Below are 21321 nucleotides of genomic sequence, written 5' to 3'. Positions count from 1 at the left end.
GGTCAACGAAAAGGCTTGGCTACTGCTATATGCTGTAAACATGCCTACTTGTATCCTATAGCGGTGCCACAGTAGTCTCTAGAGTGAGATTTTCCATTTTGAAACTAGCGAAACTCCCTTCTGATGATGTATCTTGAAGGTGGGAGGAACATCAGAAAGACTACAGCTGCTTTGGGGGGGATTTTTGGGGAGAGCGCTCTTTAAAATGTTCCTTTCCTTTCTGCTAGCTGGCTAATGCAGAAGGACGTCAGATAGCTAATGCTACTGCTAGCATTCTCTTCTTCATATTTTACACATCCAGACATAATACACTGCACTGGCATCCTTCAAGTGAACTGTGTCTTTACTGAAGAAATAAAGTTTGTTCAACAACTGAGGTAAGATTTACTCTTATGTTATCAAGGTTGTATTTTTTAGGCTTTAGATCTGTGGCTAGGCTAGCAGTCAGGATTGGTTGGCACCACAGTGATTCCCAGTGGCTGTATGAAGATTTTTCTGGGTGCTGTAGTAAGAGGATGATTGATGAATGTAAACAAGGAAATGATTTTTATGAATTTCCGTCAAACTGATGAGGCTGAGGGATGCAATGCTGTGCTACAAAACACTACATAACCTGACAAAGCACATATTAAATGCTAATTTTCTTTTTTCTTCTCATAAAACATTAACATTTTGGAGATACAAGGTTCTGTTTCAACAGAAACGACATGTAAAGGTGCCACAGGAAAAAAATTAACTAATGTAACTAATTTCTACATCTACATATTTCCCTCCAGGATCAATAAAGTTCTATCTATCTATCTATTAATAAAATATATTACATCAACAGAATTATTGCCACAAGCAAATCAGATAAAACTGTGTTGGTGTAATAGACATTGCGCATTTGGAAACAACGTGCACTTTGGTCTTCATTTATATAAGTAAACGGCCATTTTAGCCTGTCATCACATGTGGAAAAGCTCTTTCAAGACAAATCTGACACAGTAAACAATAAAAGTTAATCAGATGTTTAAGGAGTTTGCAGAAAGAAATGGTTTTGTGTACTCTGGAATTATAAAAGTAAATTTGAAAACGAAGTTTTAGGGCACTAAAGCACAATAAGGCCAGCTAAACCTGCATTCTGGATCACGGACCTGTCTGTATATCTAGGCTTAAAAGGAACAATCGAGCTGGGTGGATCAAAGACACAATGTCATCAGAAATGTCACGCAACAAGACTGATGGGCACCTCTGTGTACTGCGATGGACCGCTCCAAAGGTTGGCAAAATTAAAAGACGGGCCAAACCAAATACAGGCTAGAGGAGGTGCTCCATCTGCACTAATGCTGTTTTGACAACTAGCAAAGCGCACTAAATGTTCAGTGATTTAAGAGCAAGTCCATAATTACAGTTTGTGACTCTGAGAGATAAGCTTTTAAACATGCTACAATTTTAACTAAGTCCCTGTTCTGTTCTGGCCTGCATAAACTCAGGGGGGAGGCTGAAGGCGTATGGACATCAAACTAACTGCAAGAAGTAAACCAAGGAAATCAAACACAGTCAAGCAAGAAGAACTCCCACAAGTCTCATAAGATTGATGTTACAACAGCATTCACTTCTGCCAGCAAACAAATAATCTAGCTTCCCACCACAAATAATGTGAAAAATGTGATCCAGTATATTCTTAAATTAAGCATATAGGAGTCCTATGATGTGAAAACCACTAGAAGGTGTGACCTTTCCGCCAAAACTACATGCATGGCCAAAAATCAGTTTGCATACATGGCTGGTACTAGTATCAAATCCAGTAAATGCTGTTTCTGACATCTGAGGAAAGAGGATCTGGTTCTGTTGGGTCTAGCCTGAAATATGACAGAATGCTTGTATTATGGGACAGGGTTGAACGATTTGGGGAAAATACAGACTGCCAGTTTACAGAATCTGTATTCTAAGGCTAAATTTCCCCACTTTCTACAATTGCATCTCTTTCAAATTGCAATTTTGATGCAAACACATTCAGTCCTAGCAAAGGCTATCAAAAAAGCAACATAAAGTAGGTCATGTGGTAACAATGTCAGCCACAAATGCCTAATGCTAACATATTAATGATATTATATTAAAAAAATATTTTTGACATACTGCTGCCAGAAACAGAAGAAAAAAAAGATGTCAAAATATTAAGTTAATATGTCAAAATAATGACTAATGACTAATACTATGTCATGATAATGAGTTATTAAACTTTAAGAAAGTAATTATTTTACAATAGTAAGTCATTATTACCAGATACAGTCAATATTCTGAGAAAATAAGTAATTGTTCTGAGATATAAAGTCAATACTTAAAGAAAAAAACATCTTTATTCTGAGACACCCAGTCAATATTTTGACAAGGGCTTCCATACAGTGCAGTATATGACACATTTTATTGAATCACTGTTTTTGATAATTCAGTTTATAAAACGAGACAAAAAACAAAATACTGTGATATTTATCATTGTGAAAATGGATGTAAAAGTATTGTGATATTTTTTTTTCCATATCGCCCACCCCTAGATCGTACTACAAATGGAAACTTTACAGTTGACAAAATGTCAGTAAAGAACAAGCAGCCAAAAGAAAAGCTGGTACATCTAACTGGGCTGGATTTAGTGTTTTTAATTAATTTACACTAATTTTATGTTGTGTTTATGTATGTGCATATATTTATGCAGGCTTTTTATTTACGAAGCCTAACGTTTGTGGTCTGCTAATGTAAGTCAATGAACATATAAACAGCCACTAAACCCCTCAATAAAATATATGGTTGGTTTTGTCTGCTTAGGTAAATGGAGTCATACTGTACCACCTAATAGCTGTTATAAAATATGAATGATAAACGTAGTGCTGTTGTACATAAAGTGGTAAATATCATGCACACTGTTCCAGAGGGTTTAAAATACGATTTAGTGGCAGCTTGTTCAGATTAAACAACAGGACGACAGCTATATCTCCACAAAAGGCCTCACTTCCAAGCCAACTGAACTGATGCTAATGAACAGGGGACATCACTGTGCTAAGCAGAGGCAAACGGATTGAATTACAAGCTGTACCGCAAGGTGGATATTATTTTTGCATTGTCATACGAGTAGAAAAAAAAAGCCGTTCTGGTATGGCATCACACAAGAAAACCTCATAAATCTCCCATGACACCAAACATTAGCCATAGAAGCAGAGAATACAGTTGGGTTGCTGTAGTGACAACAGGTGGAAAGCTGGAGACACCTGATGTTTACTTGCTTGAGGAGTCAGTGCCTGATTGGTCGCTTCAGTCCCATTGAGGGTTATTAGCCTGTGCTGGGGGAGAGGGGGAACTCCAGGCCCAGTGTGAATGCTAGTTAGCTGTTAGCGCTAGCAGGGAGACTCAAGCAGAGTGGTTTGATCACAAACTGAACCTTCTCATCATTACTGCTGTTATTTCCAAGTAACCATTCTCTCCTATTAGTCAGTGGAGATAGACGACATGACCTTCACATAATCCTTTCGAGCGCTTCCCACAGTGCTTTGTGCTGAATTACATCACTGAGGACTCGGCCTGTCACTATTTATCATATTAGTATTTAAGTACCAATCATTTTAATGATTAATCAAGTAGTCAGAGTTTTATAAAAGGGTCAAACAATAAAACTGGACTTAAGTAAACAGCAACAAACCATGTATACCTATTTTGGAGAAAGAAACAAGAAGGCATTAAAAAAAGACATAAAATAAATATAGCACTGTGGAAATGCCTGGGACTACCCTTCATTTCATTTCCAGTCAAAATGGCTATTAGGAACAAATCCTAATCCTAAATTTTTTTCCAGTGTAAAGAAAAAAGCATCAGAAAACATTGAAAAGAAGAAGCCTCAACAAATATATCCTTTTTAATATTTAATATGTTCACTTTTTACCTTTAATATAGCTTCCATTCTTTTCAGTAAACCTGCAGGAATATTTTTCCACCCCTCCAAAGTTCAGTCTTAGAAGTTGGTTGCATTTTCTGCTTCTCATGATCCACATTCAGTTTGCAAACTCAATTCAAAACTGCAAACGTTCTCTTTTTCAGCGACACATCCGTTCAGACCCACAGCGTTGAGCTGCACTGTTGCCACTAGATTTAGCAACTATTCAGACCCTTTTAGCAACTTTCTTTTCATAAGAGCACCTAATGACAAATCTAGCGACTTTGGGTACAAACCTCAGCTACTTTCCACAGAACAGAGGCACACCTCTCTCTGTGTCTGCTCTGTTCAGTGAGTGTCAGAGAGGCGGAGCAGCACATTCATCCACACCGCCGCTGACGCAGGAGCAAATGAGCTGCACATGTGCAAACAGTGTTGCCAAGGACCAATCACTAATCTGCATTGTTTGTTTCCCCTTTGTTTTGATTTAAGCAATTTAATTTGATCGTTTTTACTGTTATCACTGTCTTATTACTCACTATCACACTGAAAAGAGCACATCCCACTTGTGGTTTGTTTCCCAGATGGAGGCTGAGCACTACGTGAGAGGAAAAAAAAATAAGAAAGACATTCTGTCGCTTCTAACTTTCTCTCTGAGTGATCACTTTACACGTAAATACAGCCGAAATCACGGCACAGCCATTGACTTTAAATGATGTGTGTGGTGATTTTGTCAGATGATGTTGTGGTTATAAATTTTAGCTGTGCAGAACAGCAGCTTGGAAATGGCTTGGAAGTGACTGCTGGTTAACATGTAGTCTTAATAGGCCACGTTTCAGCCACAATTGTATACTCGTCCTGTTGTCTGACAACCTAAACAAAAAAATATGTATAAAAATAAATATAAAGAACAGCTTTATTTGGAATTCAGCTGTATCATAGTATATGAGCACAGAGAGTAAGAGAGAATCAACCATCTGACACCAATGCAAATACGAAACAAAGACGCCACACATATGCTAATTAGCAGATGACGTCATCTAGTGACGTTTAGCCACTTTTTGAGCTGGCTTTAGCTACTTTCTATTGAAAGTAGTTGGCAACACTGTTGAGTTGTCTTCTCACAGTGGAAGGGTGGAAGGAACTGTGCTGTTGATCTGATAGGGACAGTTTTGGGGGTCTACCAGGTCTTGCACAGTTGTTAGGAGTCCCATTTTCTTTGTAGCTTTTAATCATTTTTTGAACTCCAGTTTTGGAAACTCCTTTTTCATACTTATTTTCAGTTGACTTTCTCCTTTATGAGAGCTGATTATTTTATATCTAAACAGAATCCTCATATCAAATCTTTGGAAATATCTCCTGAAAAATGAATATTGTGTACTTAATGGCTGTTTTCATTAGTAATTAAACAAATAAATCGTGGTCTCTATTTTTAAGAACGGCACTGTACATAATAACAATAAAAATGCATACAAATGGGAGTGTTCTTTAGGCTGTTTCTTAAGGGAATTAAAAGTTATAGATTATTATTTTTAACCAATTAATAAACTTTAATCGAGTAATTTTGACACCCTTACTGAGGACTAAGATGAGGAATGGCAAGTAGACAAGAAGGCAAGAAGACGGACCTCTACACCTCAGTTCACTGGTTTGATGAAACCCTAGAAGACAAGAAGAGGTTTAGAGGAAGAACATATTACTGTTTAATGGCCCACTCTAGAATTGCCAAGGCAGCATCATAGCCGTCCCTGTACATGCCCTAACCTCACTAAGAGAGAGTGGGGTGAGTTACACACATTTTACTGCTGTTATTTTCAAGCCTGGCCTACCTGTGGCAAAGAATCTTGAGCTTAAGCAACAATTTCACCACTTCCAAAATCTCTGACCAGTCAGATCATGGGGGTATTTCACAAAGAATGACTTCTCAGTTTAGCCAGATAACATAATCCCAAAGTTAAACCTGTCCAGTAAGAAAGGGACCTTACTACTGGTTAATCCTAAACTTTGGGTTTAAGTTATCTGGCTAACTGAGAAAGCCTGCTTTGTGAAATCCCCCTTCACCAAAACTATTGGCCAGTCCTTTACAATTAGACCTTTGAAGCTCAAACCACATACCAGCTGATGGACCCAAAGCTCGGAGACCAGTGTTCACCAAAAGGCTCCGTTCAATAAAGTCCAAGTTACCATGGTGACGTGGCAACAGGACCATCGCCCTACACCCCCCTTTCGACCTGACCCCTTGGAGAAACTTTTTCCCGAGCTTTGTTCCGGAACTCTTGAATAAGATTGTCTCCGTTTCTTCCCAGCATGAAAAATGGCCTGGGTTGTCGTGCAGGCTGCCTTTGGGGGGGATTACAATCAAAACCAATACAAGCTGTGACACAGCAAAACAATACAGCCTGCAGTAAAGCCCTACAAAAGCCCTGGAGGTCAGAAGGAACACCCATGAGCAGTAGAGTAGTTAGAGGTTAGCAGCTTTCCAAACAGACTGTGTATAAATATAAGGGGATATACAGTTCAGTCTGAAAGTGATTGGACAGTTTTAGCCAGAAAAGTCAGTATACAGTTTGCTAGCCTGTCAAGTTCTGGGATATATAATAATATAATAATATAATAATGCTATATAAGGTTTTATGGGAGGCAGTGCAGGTTTTTGTATTGTTTATAGCTCATTTATAGCTCATTGAGACCACTGTTTCGCAGTGCATGGTATTTTGTGGTCTTATGTTGAATCACATTCGTGAACACAGAAAATGCAAAAAATCAAATCAAATCTTGACCTCAGATTCAAAACCTGCATCGAAACTGAAAGTATGTGTGTTATTACATCCTGGAGGACTAAAAAGGCTTGTGATTCCTTCATGGTTTGGCAAAAAGGGTTCTATATAGGGTTCTATGACTTTTAACAATAGCGGAGCCCTTCTTGGCACTATACAGCACCATTAACTTTAAACAACTGCTTTTCAATCATTAGAAGAACCATTCAACCATGCAAAGATCCATTAATGCATTCAAATGGTCTGAGTGTTCATGGTTCTACAATCACTGACTTTACTAAAGAACCTTTGAAGAACCACTTTTTAAGGGTAAACACACCTAGCAAAAAGTGCTCTATATCAAACCCAAAAAAAGGTTCTATGACCCTTTTTGTGCTATATAGAATCATTTTTAAAAGGTTCTTCCAAGAACCATTTATCATTTTTTGAGTGTTCATGGTTCTATGAATCATTACCTTTACTAAAGAACCCTTGAAGAAACTTTTTTTTTTTTAAGTTGAATACTTTTAGCAAAAAAAGGTTCTATATAGTACCAAAAAAGGTACTATTACTTGTAGCAATAGTGGAGCCCTTTTTGTAGCTACATAGAACCACTGTCCTTGCTGGAGACTTTAAAGAACCATATACAATAAATTTTCCCATCATAGAGAAGAACCACTTAACCATGCAAAGAACCATTTATACAAGGATCTTTGGCTCTACAGCCATTGTTTTTTACTAAGGAACTCTTAAAGAACTATCATGGAACCCTTTTGGTGCTAGATAGAACCCTTTTCTTTACTGTAAACTTTAAAGGACCCTTAAAGAACTATTTTTTAAACAGTTGAATAAGCAAAAGGGCTCTAAATTGTACCTAAAAAAGGTAATTCAGACCAGAACCCTTTCTGGCACTGTATGGAACCATTTTTAAAGGTTCTTTGAAGAACCTATATACATGTTTTCCATCACAGAGAGGAATCATTCAATTGTGCAAAGAACCTTCTATGCATTCAAATGGTTCTTTGAGTGTTCACAGTTCTATGACCATGGCTTTAACTAAAGAACCTTGAACCACACTTTTTTAAAGGTAGAATACTCAAGTTAAAGGTTCTATGCCTTGTATCAATAGCGGAACCCTTTTTGGTGCTATATAGAAACATCTTTTGGAAGATTTTTTAAACAAATTCAAACTCTTAGCAAAAAGGCATGTATACAGTACACTCTTAAAAAGATGGTTCTTCATGGGTTATTAATAAAAGCAAAAAGCAAAGTTCTATTTAGAACCAAATCATGCTTAAATGTTTCTTTGCATGGTGAAACAGTTCTTCAGATTGACAGAGAACAAGTTATAAACGGTTCTATACAGAACCTTTTTAAAAATGGCTCTGTATAACACCAAAAAGAGTTCTGCGATATTATGATGTCAAGCTTGTACCAATAGAAGAGCCCTTTTTGGTGCTATATAGAACCATTTTCAACCATGTTCTATACAGAACCACATACAACACATTCTCACTCAATCTGAAGAACGATTTCACCATGCAAAGAACCATTTAACCATTTAACTCCTGGTTCTAAATAGAACCGCTGCCATTATTAAAAAAAGAAACCTTGAAGAACTATCTTTAGAGTGTAACAAAAAAGGTTCTTTAAAGAACCATACACAGCAGGGTTTAAATCATAGAGAAGAACATTTAACCATGCAAAGTGGTTCACGGTCAGAGTTATGTCCGTTGCCTTTACTGAAAAACCCATGAAGAACCACAGATGTAATCTATTGTGCTGAAGGAGCTTCAGACCCAAAACAGCCAAAACTGTCCAAAGACTTACGGACTGCACTGGAAATACAAGCATGCAGAAGCACATTCAGTTACTGAATACAGACTATGCAGAACATAATGACTATCTAGGCCTTTCAGTGATGCTCTAGAATAGGTTTAAAACTGTGCCAGAGTACAGCCCTGCTTTTTCTTCTGGACGCGTCCCGTGAGGCGACTGCTTTGACGCAGATCACCACACATACATTCACATGGACACTATAGTCACCGACCAAAATGACCATCTTCAGAGCCACTTCCTTAAACAGCGTGAGCTAATAACCTCTCTACCTCTCTCTACCACTCTCTCTCTCTCTCTCTGTGGTCTGATTTAAATGAGGAGTTAGCTCTGACTGACGTGATGCGCTCAATGCAACACCTGCATTGACCAGGAACAGCTGGAGCACAAGGACAGACCCCCATTACAATGGTTAAACATCGGCTTAACTGCTTTGTAAGAGCAGAACGACAGAATAAAAGGCGAGATATAAGCTACCAAGACAGCCAAAGCTAAGAATACAACGTTTACCACAGCGATGCTGTGAGGAACACGAAGCTTAAGTTAGCTTCATTTCGATTTTCCCGTTCCACCTTAAAAGGTGCCGTAGTTACATTCTGGTGCCTCAGGCGTCAGAATGTAATTGCTGCACCATTTAAGGTGGAACAAGAAAATTCGAACAAGGTGTGAGGAACCTTGCAGTGTAGGAGTGGGTGGAGTGGGAGGGGAGCCTTATAAACCCTAAATAAATACAGAAATAACACAAACTGTACTCTGTGAAACTGTAACACAGGTAAATTACACTCCTGTGATACTTGTGGAAATGAACCGGAGAGCGTCTCTCTTTTTTATCACAGCAGCGTTATAAGTGACATTGACAGACAACATGTTAACACAGTCACAGACAGTAATAAATAAAAACACAACAAGTGCTGGAGAAGGTGAAGCAGGACCTACCGAGTCTAAACGGAGGCAAATGTGGATTCCAGCATAATCCTTTCTCTTCACACGGGCTCTGTGCTCCGTACGCATCCACCGGGAGGTGTGTGAGTGTGTGTGAGTGCGTCGTTATGCTCGTCGTCCTGTGAGAGCAGGCTGCACGCTCTGCGCATGCGCCCTCTGCAGTGTGGCTCAGGTGAACATCGCCGCCCATAAGTAGTACTGGCGCATGCGCAAAGACACCGTGGACTTTTTCCACGATGGGAGCGTGTGAGAAAAGCTGTGAGACTCTTGGTTTCGTTTCATCAGTTGTAATTTATTTTCTAAATTATGTATGAACCATGAATACTCCCACTTAATAAACCCACTTTTTCTCTTTGTTTTATCTTTCATTTTTTTTGTTACAAAAAGAATTTGAAAGCTCGTGTTTAACATTTACATAAATATGATTATTTCTCATATATATGTGTTTAGAAATACACACACACACACACATTATATATATATATATATATATATACACATATTTTAACACACATATATATATATATATATATATATATACATATATATATATATATATATATATATATATATATATATACATACATACATATCTCACATGGTGACATATACAGTATATCTCATGTCACCTTAGCTTAAAATCAGGATTAGAGCAAATTAATGACACCTAGTGGTTAAAAGCATGAACAGCAGCTCTACATCTACTCCTGTCCTGGAGGATGTTTCAGGACAAAAATCCATATACATTTTTCTTTTAGCGATTTAAAAGGATGTAATTCATTTCTAAAGCACTAAAGGCAATTAGTAACACAAACATAACGCAGGTTACATGATGACAGAAGTATATCACATTACAAACAAAATTGCAGATGATGTTGCTATGAGATTACAACATGAAAAAAAAAAACATTCTACCAGAGCCTGTTCTACTGTACTAAACATCCACTACATTACTACAGTCCTTGTCTTGACCTGGATCTCTGTTCAACTTCTCAGGTTGTTGTAGCAAAACATTTTGTAAAATAGTCAGACCTGTTACCTTTTAGTTGGTAACAAGGTTCATATTTGCATCTTAAGTCTGTTGTAGACATTGTGACCCTGGTTCCATTCACCACCATTGTAAAGACATTTGAGTCCATAAGCTTTTCTACAATTAACCATTTCACATTAAACTACTCTGAATGACTCTGTTTACATCTCAAGTATTATTGATTGATTATGTAGGAATTCTCCTTTAGATTGTTTGAAGGTAGCATAAAATAGCAATACACCCTGCATGTACCTCTTCGTCCCAATGAGTTTAAAATTACATGCTTAAAAAAAAAGGCCAGATTTAGGCCAGAACCATCATAAAACAATGCCTCAGGGATCAGGCAATTCCCCTGCTGAAAGACCACCAGAACCATTCAAATTAAAAACGGATTATTTTGCTTTCCAATGGGAATTGGCTTTATGGTCATCATTGGAGACCACTAGTTTTATGTAGGACAACTTTGAAATCTAATAGGAAGCCATCTGGTTTCAGTCCCAGAACTCCTGGTAAACTATTAGAAACCCTTATATTGTGATATCAGAAAAACACAAAATATCATATCATTACTGACTACTGAACACCACCAGGAACAAATTCAGGGATATTTAATACCATTTTGGATAACCTTCTTTGAGGGAGCTTTTAGAGGCATGCCACTTCAGACGTTTGGTTTCTATCGCCACTACTGTGAACCATTCTGTAAGTTTCTTACATGTTCAGTATTACATGTTACAGTATGTTCAATCAGACTGAAACCGAATGGCAGTGGCACATTCAGTCACTTAGATGTTTATTAAATTACCAACAGTGAGACTCAAACCTGTTTTGTTAAGCAGTCGTCCATCTGCTTCCCTCTCCACCTCAAATCCATGTATAAATTATGAGGAAATGCACTTAATCCTCCACCACACTGAACACTCCCTCAACAGCACAGCCTGCTATTGTGCTAAAGAACCAAATGCATATGTTGACCTAACAAAAGAATGAAATGCTGTAGTTACTGTTTATTTATGTTTACAATACAGGAGAACATAACCACTGAGTAATGTGGAGGCAGAGCGCCCTCTGTAGGAAGATTGCGTGTAATTGGTGTCACATCAGATTTAGCCATATACAGTTGTATGCGAAAGTCTGGACACCGGTCAAATTATGCATGTTATTTTCTATTGAGGAGAGAGGAAAAACATAAAATGTTGGCTGTGCAAAAGTTTTGGGTTGTTTTACGTTTAGAATGTTTTATTTTTTCCCCAATATAGCCACTAAAATTAGCAGAAAACGGCCACATTTAAGTTTAGAACTATCTTATTTTCACTTAGAAATTGAACCAAACATGTTCAAACTTTTGCTTACAACTTAATAAGAAGAGAAAACCGACATCATAACACAAAATTCAACACAAACAAGAATTATGAAGGAAAAAAAAAACTTTATTTTCCTCCCAAAATCTTACACAACATTCGGAGAACTTTCTTTGTTTTGCACGCAAATACCTGATAATTACCACCATTGGAAAAAATGCCCACAGCACAATTTCTTTTATATCCAAAGTAAAATATAGGAAATTACAAATATAGATTATTATATGTCTGTGTGGCCACATTTGTGTCAGTTCACATAGGGTCACTCTACAAGGGTGTCTCCATGTTGCCAATAGAGAACTGAAAAGTTAGGTAAAATATAAATGCGGTTATAAGATAACTAGGAGCAATGTAACTGAGGAAGTGGACATATTTTATAAGGCCCTATGAAGGACCCACTGCTGCAGGGGTCCAAACACTGCAGTGTGAAATAACGTCACTATTCCTTGGTGACGGGCACTGATGTCTTTAAGCACAGGACAACGTACATATTTAACCTAGTATTGACAATCAGAGACCAGCCTTGTTTAACTTCATTTCCAGTCAAAACAGCCATTAAAGTACAAGGTAGTGATTAAAAGACAGAGAAAATGAGACTCCTAACAACCACCTGCAAAACCTGACAGACCACCAAAACTGTCCCCATCAGATAAACAGCGCATAAAGCTCTCATCTCTGAGAGAGAAGAGAAAATCCACAGGTGTTTCCGTCCATCCTTCCACTGTGAGAGGACAACACCACCATGGGTCTGAAAGGATGTATAGCTGTCCAGAAGTTCTGCAAATCCAACAACGAAGCTGCTGGTGTTCTCAGATCAATGGACTGACTACCCACAGTCCAGAGGAGTCCAGACCTCAACATCACTGAATGTGTTAGGGATTATTTGAATTGTAATCCGAAAACTCAAAACCAATCCTAAGACTGAACTTTGAAAGCGAGTCTTCTAAAAAAGATGGAACGCGTAATAAAAGCGAAGTGTGGGCACACTAAATACTGAATTTTTTTTATAATTAGTTGCTGAGTGTTTTGAATTTTCTGTTAAACATGTTTCTGCCAGTGAAAAATGAATAACTTTCATTTAACAGACATTTTGACTAGAAATAAGGGATGGTCTCTGACTGTATGCAATTTATAGTAAAAAACAATATAATGACAGCGGTGTCTTTTTTTCAGGGGCTATCAAGGTAATCTTAAGACAAATTTGGAAGAAAAGATGAAATTCAGAATTGGTGCATTGGATAAAGCAGAAGGAAATGTTACTGATATAAGCAATGGGGAAAAAGGTTTGGAAAGCATCTACGCTTCAGCACGTCAAATAAAAGAAGCACAACGACAACACCAAAAAAGCTCATTTCAAACAGAAGGGACCTGGACTTCCATTTGTGCAAACAAACAAACACGTCAAGTTCATTTGGTTTACATCTCATACAAAAACTTTTTCCTGGTTTAGCAACTGTCTACTGACTGGAATGCAAATTGAGGACCAGGAAGGAGTGGTTTAGAGGAAAATGCAACCGACGTGTAAAGTCAAGTCAACAGAGGAGTGAACAAACTGCTGGTCTTTTGCTATGAAATATATGTGTACAGATATACTGTACGCATATATATGTTAACGTGTTGGTCCATGGCAGTGCAAGCCTCGTTCTTGTGCAAGACCTGACAAAACCGAGCATGATTGACAGAGAAAGGCACGTTAAAGTTACAAAGATAAGGCCCAGTTTCTTCTCCCTCACCCAGAAAAATTACAAAAGTTAACTTGAATAATTAATATCGAATGTGGAAAGCTGTAAAGCCAAAGACGAAGTACTTGTCCTCCTCGCTGCTTATCCCATCCATGTTTCTAATATTCCAATACGTACACCTTGGCATCCTCACTGTAACACGCCTGTCCATATCAGAAGAATCCCAAAAAAGACGTCTCCAAAAATATAGCGAGTTTCCTGAAGTCTGGGAATATCATGGACTCGTGCACCACACTTAACGGAAAGGGCGGATTTTCAGAGGAGGTGAAGAGGGTGGAGTTAGAAGTGGTTTGCTCCCAGAATCTCAGCCAGGATTGGTGTGGGACAAGACTTTGGGTTCCCAGATCAATGATAGTGATGAAAATAACATAGCAATTGACTTGTCCAAGCTCCGCCCACAAATATGTTCTTCTATAGCTTTTGAGAATGTTAGCAAAAATCCCTTTCAACCCAACAACTGTCGCTCTTATTTTTTGTTCTGCAACTCTTTTCCAATCTTGCAACAGTTACTACGAAAGAATATATTTGTGGGTGGCACATGGATAAGTCTATTAGCACTATCACTTTCACCCATTTTGGTAAATGAAGTAAAGTAGAATAGCAATGAGATGGAGTAGAAAAGGGCATTGAGCTCTAAGAGGTGGTCATGGATTTTTTTTCTCCTTAGACACTGGGTTACATTCATGGACCTTTTTTTTTTTATACAATTCGCTATTAGATTTGTCATATACCACAAAGTGCATGTCTCTTGATTTAGAAAGAATATCTCAAGACCACTCTTCACCCCCAACCAGAGTAAAAAATCCCTCTCCCAGACAAAAGGAGAGAAGCATTCGTTTAAAAACCAAACGAGTTCAAAGAGAAGAATAGGGAGAAAGATAAATATTTCTTTGTTAGGCTTATTTTTTATCTTTTCCCCCCTACCCCCATACTCAACTTTCTTTACATTTCCTGACAGGTTTAGTGTCCTGAAGTGAAAAAAGAGACAGGGCAAGAAGAGAGGCTTGTTTTTTTTTGTTTGTTTTTTACTTTTTCAGTTTTTGAATCTAAGGAGTGCTTGAACAACTTCCAGCCTCCCTCTCCTTCCTGGATCATACCACCTGCCTTGATTATAGAGGGGTTTTAATGGATCAGTGCTCCTCTAGCCAGGACGGGATGTCCCCCCCAGGCATTTTCAGTTTGATGTGGAACTGTTTGAGCGTCTGTTCCAGATGCTGCTGGTTGCCAGCGAAGTAGGCAGCGATGGCGTTGTGGAAGAGGATCAGCTGATTGTGCAAAACTTTCACCTGATCACAAGAAAGAAAATAACCATGAATGTGGTAACACAACATTACTATGAATACATTAACTGGCAGCTGATTAATTTAAACAAAATAATTCAAATGTGATATTATATACTAGGGGTGGGAATTTCTAGGCACCTCACGATTCTATTCCATTACGATTCTGAGGGCTGCGATGCGATTATAAAACGATTATCGATGCATCTTTTTTTTTCTATACATGATTTCTATTTTCTCACTGTGTGAGGACTTGGTACTTTTAAAGCAAAGTATTTGTAATGATCCATAATGAATTTACTTCCAATATCTTTCATTAAAAAATCAGATAGAAGTGATGTGGTAAGCGAACTAGAAGGCTCTCATTCACTGCTCTTGTTTGGAGAAACTGCTGCCACTCATCTGCGATAAAATGCGCTGTTACGGTGAGGTGACATTGAATCCAGTGGTAATGGACGTCCACGCAGCACGTTACAACCGTCCTACACGTTTTCTTTGGTGATTTTATAACTTTGGTTTTGGTGTTGTTGTAGAGAGTGGGGGGGGGTTGATTGCTGAGAGATTTAAGCCGAACATTTGGAGATGAATGGACTTATTTGCATTTATAAGCACCACAGTTGGTTTCCTGGTACATTAAATCTGCAACGAGAGACTGTCACACACTAAAGAAGCTGGCGAATAAGAAGCGACTTCAGCCTCGTAAAACAAAAAATTAAAATTTGAAAATCGATTTTTGATATTTGTAAATCGATTCAGAATCGTTCACATCCGCATCGCGATGCATCTAAGAAACAATATGGTCAGATGAGTCAATATTCATATTCTCTGCAACTGGGCGAGTGCATGTGCAGCGTACAGTAAGAAAATGGTACAGCCCTGAATGCTTGACCCCTAAAGTGAGGACGTCTGATGGCTCCGCTATGCTGTGTGGGGGCATTTACTGGCATGGTTAACTCGATTTGGACCTTTCAGGGAAAGCCACTGACTAAAGCTGTTCTTGCAGCTCATACGGACCCTTTATATTGGCTTTTCCTTTATTGTGTCATTATATAAAATCTCATAAAACCATTTTAGTATGATTCACTACAGAATAAAGCTGCTCAGTATAATTCTAAAATTCTTTGTTGCCAAAAATTCTGCAAGTCCATTTATTTATTTATTTTCTTATGTATTTCTTTGTTCGTTTACAATGTTCACAAGAGAATTACAGATAAAAACTGTAGATAGTACAGCAAATGGACTATAGATTAGGCCAGGGCGATATTTAAAATAACTAGTGCAATGTTTTTGACTGTCCTGCTTATGCTGCTCTACCACAGATTATTAATACCCCGTAACAAGAGTAAAAGAGTAAAAAAAGAACAGAACATTACATGTATATACAGTTTAATTTTATTAAATAATAACAACATGCGAAAGGGTGTGTGATAGTCGACTGTTTTTAGCTGAAAACTGGGCCTCTTGGTCAACAAGGAAAGTTCTGAGTGAGAGATAGCTTCACTACATACAAGTTACACCCAGTGACCCCATCAAAAGAATTACCTTATTCTCCTCCAGAAACTTAAGTTTGACAGAGACGTCATTGCGCATCTTCTCATATTTCTCACGGTGGATTTGGAAATGCATCTGAGACTGCTCGATTTTGGGAAGGGTGGTGGCATCACGTGGGCCCAAGTTCAGCTCCTCTAGATCTGTACGATATGCATCGTATTCGATCCTGCAGAAAACAGAAGAGTTTGAAATGAGTATCACTCTTTGGTGTAATTTTACTTACAGGCTTTTTAAGCAAGCCAGAGTGGTTTTGTTTGCCTTTTGCTGGCTACATCAGAACACAGTGATGCTTATCATGACAATCTGCTTAATAATAAGATCAGGCTCATCATAACACCATATTATTTTCCCCCAGGATGGCCGTTATGATAGACATGAAACATTTATGAAGCAACTCATCATTATTAGTATGATGCAATATTTCCTAAATAAAGGATCATACCTTGCTGCCTCGTACTGTTTGATGTTGATCATGGTGTCCTCAATGGTTTTATCTACCAGTGTATTCACGCTGGCGATGAAGAACTGGATAGCGCCTAAAAGGGTCTCCCCATTTTTGGACAGAAGTTTTTGGGTCTCAGCATTGTAGCCAAACTCCTCCTAGAAAGGAAAAGAACACATATTATTTAGCCCATTTACTCGTCTTACCTAAATCATCATCTTTGGTTCACTTAACACATTTGCCAAGTGACCAAAAAGCATCTGACGTATAGTTAGATCTAACTGTTAAGCAATTCTATTTACATTTGGACTGTATTTGTATACAAATTCCAGACAATAAGCAAAAAGGCCAGATCCTCTCCAAGGTCTAAGAAGGTCAAAAAGCAAAGTACAGCTCTTATGAACCACTAAAAGCTACCGGAGTACTAATAGCGCCCCTTTGTGGGAAAATCTTCAGCCTGCTAATCGTAGGTGATGGAGAGAGTGAGTTACAAGCCAAGTCTGTGAGACGTCTGCATATAAGAATGGATGTGGCAAGTTTTACTACACTTGCAAACTTTTTTTTGAACATAGTTAAACAAACATCAACATATGTAAAATCCCCACTTACTGTGTTTGTCTTTATTCTAATATTAGCAAAATGGGATGCTTGTTACCTAGATAAACAGTTTTCTTTAACATAATTTTCTCAAGTCCCTGAAACGTTTGCAAAGAACTGAATACAGCAGCTGTTTCAGATTTTTAATATTTAAGACTTTGCTGTTTATTTGAGTTTAACTGAAAATTTTTAACAACATAAATTTGGTCAGTTATTATGTGACCAACAACCAACATCGGAAGTCTCTATTTTGTAGCTTCTTAAAACCAAAATCAGTGACAACAGCCTTAACAGAGAAGATACTAAAAACTGCTTAATCTTCACACACTCACCACTCAAGGTACCCTTCCACGGAAAACAAAGCATAAAGTATTCAATATTTGCTGTTGTTCTGTATTCATCAATAATGCAATGGTCCATAAACCACGCATAAATAAAAAGGTGATTGCCACAATCCCTGCCTCCTGTATCAATAATGAAGTGGACCAGAGCATTCTTGATTAAAACTTGCATGAATAAATTCCTCATGACTTTGTATATATGTTTCCATCCAGATTTTACAACTATATCATAAACATCTGTCATTATTCCTTTGTTCTTTGAAAGGATTAGGGACATTTTTCCCTGTGCAAATTCTGAAGGGAGATGAATTATGCTTATAAACTCTGACTCATCTCCTTTTTTACTGCTTATTAAAGTCTGGGAGGCAAAAAATGTCCCTGTACAGAGACAGTGAAGAACAGATCATCTTTAATTCCATTAATTCGCAAGGCCTTCACAAACCCTTTAAATAAAAAAGGCCTGACAGACAGAGGCCATAAAAGAAAAGACTTTGTAGTAAACAGTGTCTACTGTATTGTTTAAGTCTAAAACCTATATTTAAGTTCAAGACCCATAAATGGGGTTTCAAGCATTGGTATCAGATCCTTGATTTCATTATACTTAACGGCCTAAAGGACCTGAAATAAACATAAAAGTTCAGCTCAGTGCTTCTCAACTTTGGTCCTGGAAAACTTTATTTCAATAACAACCTACAGCCATGTGGTTTGCGGATAAAGCTGGACATACACTATATTGCCAAAAAGTATTCGCTCGTCCGCCTTCACACGCATATGAACTTGAGTGACATCCCATTCTTAATCCATGGGGTTTAATATGATGTCGAACCACCCTTTGCAGCTATAACAGCTTCAACTCTTCTGGGAAGGCTTTCCACAACGGTTAGGAGTGTGTTCATGGGAATTTTTGACCATTCTTCCAGAAGTGCATTTGTGAGCTCAGACGCTGATGTTGGACGAAAAGGCCTGGCTCACAGTCTCCGCTCTAATGATCCCAAAGTGTTCTATTGGGTTGAGGTCAGGACTCTGTGCAGGCCACACCAAACTCGCTCATCCATGTCTTTATGGACCTTGCTTTGTGCACTGGTGCACAGTCATGTTGGAACAGAAAGGGGCCATCCCTAAACTGTTCCCACAAACTTGGGAGCATGAAATTGTCCAAAATCTCTTGGTCTGCTGAAGCATTAAGAGTTCCTTTCACTGGAACTAAGGGGCCGAGCCCAACTCCTGAAAAACAACCCCACACCATAGTCCCCCCTCCACCAAACTTTACACTTGGCACAATGCAGTCAGACAAGTACCGTTCTCCTGGCAACCGCCAAACCCAGACTCGTCCATCGGATTGCCAGACGGAGAAGCGTGATTCGTCACTCCAGAGAACACGTCTCCACTGCTCTAGAGTCCAGTGGCGGCTCTTTACACCACTGCATTCGACGCTTTGCATTGCACTTGATGATGTAAGGCTTGGATGCAGCTGCTTGGCCATGGAAACCCATTCCATGAAGCTCTCTATGCACTGTTCTTGAGCTAATCTGAAGGCCACATGAAGTTTGGAGGTCTGTAGCGACTCTGCAGAAAGTTGGCGACCTCTGCGCACTATGCGCCTCAGCATCCGCTGACCCCGCTCTTTCATTTTACGTGGCCTACCACTTCGTGGCTGAGTTGCTGTCGTTCCCATTCGCTTTCACTTTGTTATAATACCACTGACAGTTGACTGTGGAATATTTAGTGGTGAGGAAATTTCACGACTGGACTTGTTGCACAGGTGGCATCCTATCACGGTACCATGCTGGAATTCACTGAGCTCCTGAGAGCGACCCATTCTTTCACAAATGTTTGTAGAAGCAGTCTGCATGCCTAGGTGCTTGGTTTTATACACCTGTGGCCATGGGAGTGATTGGAACACCTGAATTCAATGATTTGGATGGGTGAGTGAATACTTTTGGCAATATAGGGCATCTGGATGAGAGGAACACATTATTATGCATTAATTTAGTTAATCTGTTTGTTATACTTTGTCAAATGATCAAAGAGGGTACTAACAACTTGGCATGATACATACACAACTTGTGGCTGTGCCCACAGGCCAGAGTTCGTTTTGTATAATGATACATTTAGACAGACTACTGTTAGTTTAGTAAACCATGAGCCGTAATCTCAGACGGAATATTCAAAATTTTTTTCATCATTCAAGATTCACCATTTTTAATCGTTTTTGAAAAGTACAAAACTGCAGCCGCAAAACAGTCCATAAAATCACTATAAGGCATTTTTCCAAATTGTTCAGCTCTATGTTAGTGCTGCAGTGACTGCTGACTGCTGAGGATTGTGCAACTTGAAAGCCCAATATGAGACACCCACAGTTTAATAATGTGACCACATTACAGGCTTTAACACTATTTCAACATGAGATCACTGCTCATACTCACATGAAGCTCGGGCGATTTGAGGCTGAGGTCGGCAAAGGCATCGCCCAGCTGCCGCTGCGTCTGCATCATCTGCGCCAGCTGATTGGCCAGCGTCTGTGCTAGTTTGACCACGTGCTCGTACTTGCGCTTGTTGTCGCGGAGAACCTCGATCTGTGCCTCCAGTTCCAAATCCACAGTACGCGAACCACGGCCCAGCTTCTCTGACAGGATCTGTTTAGTGCACTGTGGGAAACGTAGTACAGCAAAGTTAAGCACAAAGAAAGGGAAGGAGTGGACACAGGAGGAATCACTGAAAGGACAGGCATCAGCTCTGACAAGTAAAGTCAAAGGCCAATTTCAGCGGGGGAGATTGCCTGGAACTAAAGCTGGGTGAAATATTGTCTATTCTGGTATAGTGTGATATCAACATAGCAAGAAATAGCCCACAAGTTTTAGTGATTTTTTTTAAACTATATATTTGCTGTTATATATAATGAACAGTATATTCATTATATAATTCCTATAAAATAACTGCTCCTACTGCTGAACAGTTAGTTTTCGTGGTTCTCTTCTATTTTGTCAGAAGATTTCTTGGACTAAACATGCTTTCTGACTGGTCAGCGTTTATATGTATAGGTTTATTATTATCTAATGTGCAGGATTCCCTTTGTTGTCATTTAAGAAGAAAACAGAACAAAACAGTCCTAACAAAAATGAGCTGTCAGGTTTGTAAGACAGTCTTTTAACACTGAGTAGCAGTACTCGGGAAGCATGGGTTCAAGGACTTTATTAATGCTAAATTAAATAGCATCTGATAGTGAGACACTGCGATATATTTTAAAAATGTGGTGATACTGAATTTTAATCAAAATAAACAATACTATTTTCACAATAACAAGAATTATCATGATAATGATCAAATATCATCACATCGCCCACCTCTAGCTGATCACCTCAGAAAATAACAGACATCACAATTAGAATGAACAGGTATTTACCTAACTCTGTGTATTTTCAGACCTTAGATACAGTCATAGACTATGTGATGATGTGCAGAGTATGTTCAGGTGCATTATGTCTGTGTAGTTTACAAGCTTTACCTAACTTGAATAATTAGGGAGAAATATCTAACAA

At 38.6% G+C, this 21321-nt stretch overlaps 1 protein-coding gene across 4 annotated transcripts in view; it reads right to left on the bottom strand.

The window, feature by feature from the left end:
• Positions 1-14222: 14222 nt before the first annotated feature.
• arfip1 (ADP-ribosylation factor interacting protein 1 (arfaptin 1)) overlaps positions 14223-21321 on the bottom strand; it is a 31592-nt gene continuing 24493 nt past the window's right edge. For all 4 annotated transcript variants that reach the window (XM_036582982.1, XM_036582985.1, XM_036582983.1 and 1 more), the window contains 4 exons: positions 20209-20430; positions 16845-17002; positions 16394-16568; positions 14223-14857 (listed from right to left, as the gene is read on the bottom strand). In XM_036582982.1, coding sequence (XP_036438875.1) covers positions 14702-14857; positions 16394-16568; positions 16845-17002; positions 20209-20430 — 711 coding nt within the window. In that variant the 3' untranslated portion in view covers positions 14223-14701. The remainder of the gene's footprint in view (positions 14858-16393; positions 16569-16844; positions 17003-20208; positions 20431-21321) is intronic.

This window comes from Colossoma macropomum, unplaced genomic scaffold (assembly GCF_904425465.1).
Source record: "Colossoma macropomum unplaced genomic scaffold, Colossoma_macropomum, whole genome shotgun sequence".
Classification (NCBI taxonomy): domain Eukaryota; kingdom Metazoa; phylum Chordata; class Actinopteri; order Characiformes; family Serrasalmidae; genus Colossoma; species Colossoma macropomum.
This window is presented reverse-complemented; position numbering and strand designations above follow the sequence as displayed.